Source organism: Vicugna pacos, chromosome 19, assembly GCF_048564905.1.
Source record: "Vicugna pacos chromosome 19, VicPac4, whole genome shotgun sequence".
NCBI classification, from domain to species: domain Eukaryota; kingdom Metazoa; phylum Chordata; class Mammalia; order Artiodactyla; family Camelidae; genus Vicugna; species Vicugna pacos.
The window spans coordinates 22506815-22513818 of NC_133005.1; the positions used below are offsets into that span (position 1 = coordinate 22506815).

Below are 7004 nucleotides of genomic sequence, written 5' to 3' on the forward strand. Positions count from 1 at the left end.
GTGACAATAAACAAAGAAAGAGGCAAGCTAATGTCAGGATTTGATAAATGCTATGGAGAAAAATTCAGAGTGAAGGAGTAAAGGGTGATGGGACATTGTGAGTTTTAAACAGATAATGTTGGGGAGGTGTCTCTGAGAGGGTGACATTTGAGTAAAGACTTGAAGGAAGTGAGGACAAGCTCTGGGGGTCTCAGGAAGAAAAGAGTTCCAGGTAGAAGGAAGAGCAAAGGCTCTGAGGCAGGACTGAGGGAGCGAACTGTGAGTGGTTTACAGGGAGTATCTCATCTGATCCCCATAACCCTTACTAAATCCATTTCACAGATGAGGAGACTGAGCTCTGAGAAGGGACTCCTTTGCACAAGGCTGCACACTCATGAATGGTGGAGCTGGGATTTGCATGGGAATCTGGTGCCAGAGCCAGCTTCCTTTAGAAGTCTCTAATGACAGGCCAGGCCTCTGGAAGGCAGGAAGCCCTCCCATCCCTGGAGATCCTGCCCAGGTCTCTGCCACACTGGCCTCGAAGGCCCGGGCCCCTGGCTTCCTGAGTGGCCTCCACTGTCCTGCTGGTCGAGGACAGCACAGGCCTTTGGAGCAGGACAGGTCAGGCTTTCCCATGAGGCGGCTGAGGAGCCAGGACAGGGCATCCTCATCTGCCTGTCCTTCCAGGTGGCTGACCTCTGCTGCCCTTCCCAAAGCCCCCGGAGCCGGCATTTTCACGATCCCATTGGCAGAAGTGACCATTGAGACTCAAGAGAGGCGAGAGGACATACTTGAGGTGACGAGAGCGAGTTGGCCACCAAGACTTCTGGAAACCCCATGATCTTCAGACCAAACTCCTCTCTGGGCTGGGCTAGGGCCCCCAAAGAGGGAATGTCTCCTTAGTATTTGTGCTCTAGGCACCCCACTTGACTCACCTTAATCTGAGCCCTGTAAAGGAAAGAAGCAGTGAAATCAGCGCTACTCACCACCTGTTCATGTACACCCACCTCTGGGCTCTGGGGGCACCAGACAGGGGCTCTGTCTTCCAGGAGCTGCCAGTTTGATAAAGGAGGCTGGCACTCAAAGAAAATCACAACTTTCAGAAATAAGGATAATAATGAAGGAAAAGAGAGCCCAGCTGAAGAGGCCTCCTGGGGCGAAAGTGTGTGGCCACTGGCAGTGTTCCAAGAGAACACCGATCTTGGGCAGTGCACCGTACTGTCCCACGGAAAAAGAAGAGTAGGGAAAAGGATGGGGGTGTGTTGGGGGGTGGGGTGTCGGGGGGGGGGGGATTCGTCAGAGGCTTCCTTTCAGCCTTCAGGTGGCGCCCTTGAGCCACGGAGCTGCACGCGCCAGAGCAGACTATCCCGATCTAAGGACCTCGGAGAGGACCCTGGATCCTACCTGCGGGCTGCGTGTGTGGGAGCGCGTGCGGGCGGAGGAAGCGTGGGGGCTCGGTGCAGTGGGGGCTCCCCAGCCCCCGGGCGAGGCTGGCGGCGGGGGAGGGGTCTCCTTCAGCACCCACCCCCGCGCCCCGCCCCTGCGCCCCAGCCCCGCGGGCTGGAGGCTTCAGTTCCCTAAGCCCGGGAGCTGGGAAACAGATCTGCCCCAAGGGGAGCGGGAGGGGCATGGAGCCCTGTCTCCGCACCCTCGCCCCCGTCTGTTACCCGCCTCCCAGTGCCTCCCCGCGCTAACTCTCCGGGCGCCCTCGCCGGCCGCGGGCGGAGCTCGATCCGCTGCGCTCGGCGATCCCCGGCTCCCGCCCCTTCCCCGTCCCTCCCTCCCCCGAGCGCCCAGCGGCCGCGGCCGCCGCCGTACACCCCCGTGCTGCGCGAGCAGGTACGTGCGCCTCGGCAGCGGCTCCGCGCCGGGCCCGGCCGGGAATGGGGCGGGAGCCAGGGAGGAAGAGGCGGCGGCGGCCGGGCCCGCTCCCTCCCGGGCTGCGCCGCAGCACAGACACCGGCGAGCGGGCGCCGGCTGCGGAGAGGCGGGCGGGCGCCGGGGGAGGACGCGCTCTCGCCGTCGCCGGGCGCCCTCTCCTCCCGCGTGGGGAGACAGGGAGGGAGGCCCGGCAGGTACGCACGCGAAGAGGGGACTGCGGGGGCACGGTGGGAGGCTGAGGGCCCGAGGCGGGGAGGGGCGGCCAAGGAGAGCTAACCTGACCTCGCGGCCCGGCCGAAGGACACGCGGCGAGGGGACCCGAGCGCACGCCGGTCCTCGCACAGCCGGGCCTCCCTGGGCCGCCTGGCCGCCGGGCTGCCGGCGCCGCCTGGCCAGGTCCGGCCTGGCCTGGCCTGGCCCGGCGGCGTTTGTGGTCCAGGGCAGGAGCAGGGGGTGTGAGCCGCGGGCTGGCTTGCGCGCGGGTGCGGCGGGCACCCGGGGTGCTGGGGCTTTCTGCGAGGAACTTTGGGTTTAACAGCGTGGATGTATGTGCGCGCCCGAGGCTTTGTGTACAACTCGTGCGTGTGTCTATCGATTGGGTTTTGTGAAGCTTCACCCCCTCCTGCTGTGCGTCTCCCCCCCCCCCCCCCGTATTAGTGCGCGCCAGTGGGTGGAGTGCTGGGCCTGGCTTAGATCTTAGCAGTCCTAAGGGTAGTAAACTCTGTGTGTGTATGTGTGTAAACACCTCTGTCCCTTCCTGGGATGTGGGTACCAATGTGGTCTATGGATCTGTGGGGTCACACTGCGTGGCTTCTCGTGTCTGTGAATGCTACATATGGCAAAGGCCCCTGGGGGTTTGAGTGTGGAAGCGGGGTGTGTCTTTCAGGTGCTGTTGGACTGCAGATAAAATTGGAGTGTAACTGGTGCAGTTGTGGGTTGTGAGCAGTGGACACCAGCATCACTGTCAGTTTGTTTCTGCTTATGTTTTGGGTAATTGATGGGACATGCCCTTGTGTATGTGGTGGGTATTTCTGGACCTGTGCATGAGACATCTCAACTCCAGGTGAGAGTGAGCCTTCCTTTTCTCTACCCTCTTCCTAACTCTGCTGGCATCTTAAGGAAAAAGTTCTGGGTTCCTGACAGGTGAAAGAGAGCCCTGCTCCCAGAACTTGGGTGCCTTGGGTTTCCTCTGCGATCTGGAGGCATCAATGTGCTGGTCTGGAAAACGGGTTCCTGGGCCACTCCAGGGGCTGAGTTCTGTGGAGGGTGCTGAAGACCTGGAAGGGGGACCCTTTGGACACCAACTGGGCAGAAAGGGTCACTGCCAGTCCCTGTTAGTGGTTGGGCACTCCGGAAGATGCTTTTGGTGCCAAGAGTAAAAAAGAGCCAATGAACATACCTCTCTTGGTTTACCGGAAAGTAGGAGCAGTCTGGGCAGAGCCTGGACCTGAGTAGGCACTACTCACCCTGTGTGTGGGAAGGACTGCCTGCCTGGGCGGGTTGCCAAGCCATCCCTGAGGGCTGGCTGTGTTCCAAGCCCTGTGCAGGGGGCTGAGAACCCAGACATATCCCTGCCTTCAAGCTGCACACACTTGCTGTTAAACAGTGGGATAAAGTAGAGAGTACTAGTGAGGGCTGGAAGAGCCAGGGAGGGAGGCTGGAATGATGCCGCTGGTGTAAGTGTGTGTGGGTTTGCAGGCTTTTAGGTTACAACAATTTTTGGGGAACCTGCATTCAACTCCTGTCCCCCACATGCATGCCATGGGATCTTGGCCATGTTTTGTAAGTGGAAATAGTATGTCCTGCTTGTGGGGCTGGTGAGGGTGATACAAAGATACTCCTGAGTGAAGTGCCCACGATAGGGCCCGACAGGGAGTATAGGTGCTCAGTGAACATTTATTAAATTGGAACTCAGGAAAGAGGGACGTGGGGATGGAGATGGGTTGTAAGTGGAAACAGGCTTTGTACTCAGATGAAAGGCCCTGTGTGTGCTAAGAGGAGGTGTCTGATGCAAGTCCATGTTGGAAGGAAAATCAGAAAGATTGAAAAACGTGCCTTCTTGCACTGAGGCTCTTTGAATTTCATTCATTCATTCATTTCACTCATTTTCACTTCGTTCATTTGCTCATATCCTCTCTCTCTCTCTCTCTCATGCACATACACACACACACACACACACTGAAGTGCAGAGCACTAGAGAATCAACTCAGGCATGGGAATGCAGAGAAATGTCTAGAATCTCATGTATTATATGTGTAGACACACCAGGACATGTAAGCCACTCTGCACCTGGGGGGTGGTGTCTCTGTGCAGTACAGGGACTTGGGTCTGTGTGCCTGGGGCCCTGGGCATATGTACCCCCAGGACATCACTGTGCACGGGGGACAGAGTAGTTCTGCTATGTGATCAGGAGTTCCACACACCAGGTGGGGCCTGTGGGGCAGAGCACTGGGTCTGCCTGAGGGAGGACTCCATCATCAGCTCCAGCTGAGTGTTGCTGTGAAGGAATGGGACCTAGGGTGGTCAAATTCTTCCAGTTTGCAAGAGAAGCCAGGAACCCAAAGTTCAAAATGTGAAATCTCTAGTTTTTTATATATTGGCAGTTGTTTCACCAAAAACAAGTGAACAGACCAGAAACACAAAAAATCTATGAGCTAAATATGGCCCGTGGGCTGAAAGCTGGTATCCTTTGGCATAAATGCACATGAGCTGCCTGTCTGTCTGTCTGTGCAGGTGTGTGCTCAGGTACTTGGGTGGGGTGTCTCCTCTTTGAGCAGAGTAACCCCTTCCCCGCTCCTCTCCCAGCTCCCCTTCTGTGGTCCTGATCCAGGTCCTCCCATCTTCTATTTGCATAAAGGCATTTGGCTTTGACCTCAGTCATGGCTCTCAAATGTGCTCCTTCCTCTTTGCCCTCTTAGCCACCATCCACGCTTCCCCTGACCATGTCGGGTTCTTCCCTAGCCTCCACTCTCCTCCTTCCCATCCCAAGTGTCCTCCACACAGCAGCTGGAGAGAGCTCTCTGAAACCTAGGTAAGATGTTAGCACTCCCAGTCCAACACCTCGGCTCCATGGCCCTTGTCCTGGTTTTCAGAGTCCTTAGACAGCTGGTCTCAGCTGATTTCCGAGCCCCCTCCCCCCTCCAGAATCTCCATCCCCTCTCACTACTGGGGGATTTCCTATCCATCCTCTGAGGTCTGGTTCAAATACCACCACCTCCTGGAAGCTTCCCTAACTTTCTCTTCTTTTCCCACACCACCTTCGTCTCTATCCCTTCCCCTGCCCCCAATCATCCTCATCTCATCACAACAGTGTCCATTAATTGAACTGGCTGGGGCCTTACAAACCTTATTTTATGAAATCCTCACATCATCCCTACGAGGGAAATGTTTTGCTTATTCCCATTTAATAGATGAGAAAATTGAGTCTGGAAAGGTCACATCACTTGCCCAAGGTCAAGTGGTGAAACTGGGATTAGAACCTGATGCTGTACTTAAATTTTCTCTCTCATAGTAAGAGTTCATTGCTGATACTTATTGAGCACTGACTGAATACTTTATATGGATTATCTCAGTCCCTACAGCAGCCCTGTTCAATAGGAAGTAGTAGTATTACTGTCATTTAATATATGGAGAAACTGAGGCCCAGAGAGGGTAAGTGAATTGCCCAAAGCCACATGCTCGCCCGTGGTGAAGGGGATCCTAGTGTGGGTTGGGTCGCACTGCTCTGTCATTGTCTTATTCCCTGCCTCCTCCGCTGGCTGGCAGGCTCCCCTAGGTGCGAACCCTGCCTGATTCAACTTCACCTCTAGTGTGATGACCAGCACCAGCAGGCTCTTGGTGGAGGTTTGCTAAATTTGACTTTCTGTTTTCTCTTCTAGCTGCCAAGGGGCCAAGGGATGAGCTGGGGCCCTCCTTCCCAATGGCATCTCCCCCTGGTCTGGAACTGAAGACACTGAGCAATGGTCCCCAGGCCCCAAGGAGACCAGCTCCTCTGGGCCCAGTGGCCCCACCCAGGGAGGGCGTGGAGAATGCCTGCTTCTCCTCAGAGGAGCATGAGACCCATTTCCAGAACCCTGGGGACACCAGACTGGGCAGCTCCCCCAGCCCCCCTGGGGGTGTCCCCTCACGGCCCCGATCCCAAAGGGACGATCTGTCCCTGCGTTCAGAAGAGGGGCCAGGCCTGGAGCCCGTGAGCCGCCCGGTGGATTACGGCTTTGTTTCAGCTTTGGTTTTCCTGGTGAGCGGGATCCTCCTGGTGGTGACCGCGTACGCCATCCCCCGCGAGGCCCGTGTCAACCCGGACACAGTGTCGGCGCGGGAGATGGAACGACTAGAAATGTACTACGCCCGCCTGGGCTCGCACCTGGACAAGTGCATCATCGCGGGCCTGGGGCTGCTCACAGTGGGCGGCATGCTCTTGTCCGTGCTGCTGATGGTCTCCCTGTGCAAGGGCGAGCTGTACCGCCGGCCGACCTTCGTCCTGGGCAGGGGCTCCAGGAAGACTTATGGCTCCATTAACCTGCGCATGAGACAGCTCAATGGGGATGGGGGCCAGGCCCTGGTGGAGAACGAAGTCGTCCAGGTCTCAGAGACTAGCCACAACGTCCAGGGGTCTTAAGTAAGCGCCCACCCTATCTGGCTGCTTCAGCTGCAGGGCTTCGAGGTTCCCAAGGCTGGGGTTTCAGACTGAGCTCTGCGTAGGGCCCTGTGGAAGGAGTCGTGGGTGCCAGAGGGGGGCCTGGCCCAGGCTTCACTTGGGAGAGCAGCCCCCTGATCTGTTTTGTAGCTCGAGGTTTTGCATAAGGTTTTGTTTGAAGGATGGCTTCTGCTGCTAAAAATACAAAAGTTTGGAAACTGCTGCCCTTGGAGGATGAGGTTTCTTGGCATTTCCAAGGATTGAGAGCTGTTTGGAAGGCTGCCCATCCTGTTCCTCGTGCCTTGGGGAATTCCGGGATCTCTGCTGTCCTCATCGGCTGTGTATGGGTGTTGGGCGACCTTGGAGGGACCCCTTTCTGCCCTGACCATCTAAGGTGGGAGGTGGCTTCACGATGAGGGGAGAAGTCACCACTGGACGACCTCCCCTCTCCAGGCCTCAGTCCCCCTGACTGATCTGAGAGGGCTGATCTGGATGGTCAGGCCCCTCC

General features: G+C 57.2%; 1 protein-coding gene across 2 annotated transcripts; it reads left to right on the top strand.

Annotated features, from left to right (window-relative positions):
* Positions 1–1772: 1772 nt before the first annotated feature.
* TMEM74B (transmembrane protein 74B) lies at positions 1773–6738 on the top strand. Of its 2 annotated transcripts, none has more exons than XM_072943571.1 (2): positions 1773–1818; positions 5739–6738. In XM_072943571.1, the coding sequence occupies exon 2, from the start codon at positions 5780–5782 to the stop codon at positions 6476–6478; it is 699 nt and encodes a 232-aa protein (XP_072799672.1). In that variant the 5' UTR covers positions 1773–1818; positions 5739–5779; the 3' UTR covers positions 6479–6738. The 2 variants fall into 2 exon arrangements, with proteins under 2 accessions (XP_072799672.1, XP_072799671.1); XM_072943570.1 differs by lacking the exon at positions 1773–1818 and adding an exon at positions 1932–2054.
* The last annotated feature ends 266 nt before the right edge of the window (positions 6739–7004 follow it).

Coding starts and splice junctions, on each gene's coding strand:
- TMEM74B (XM_072943571.1), top strand. CDS start 5,780: ATGGCATCTCCCCCTGGTCTGGAACTGAAGACACTGAGCAATGGTCCC.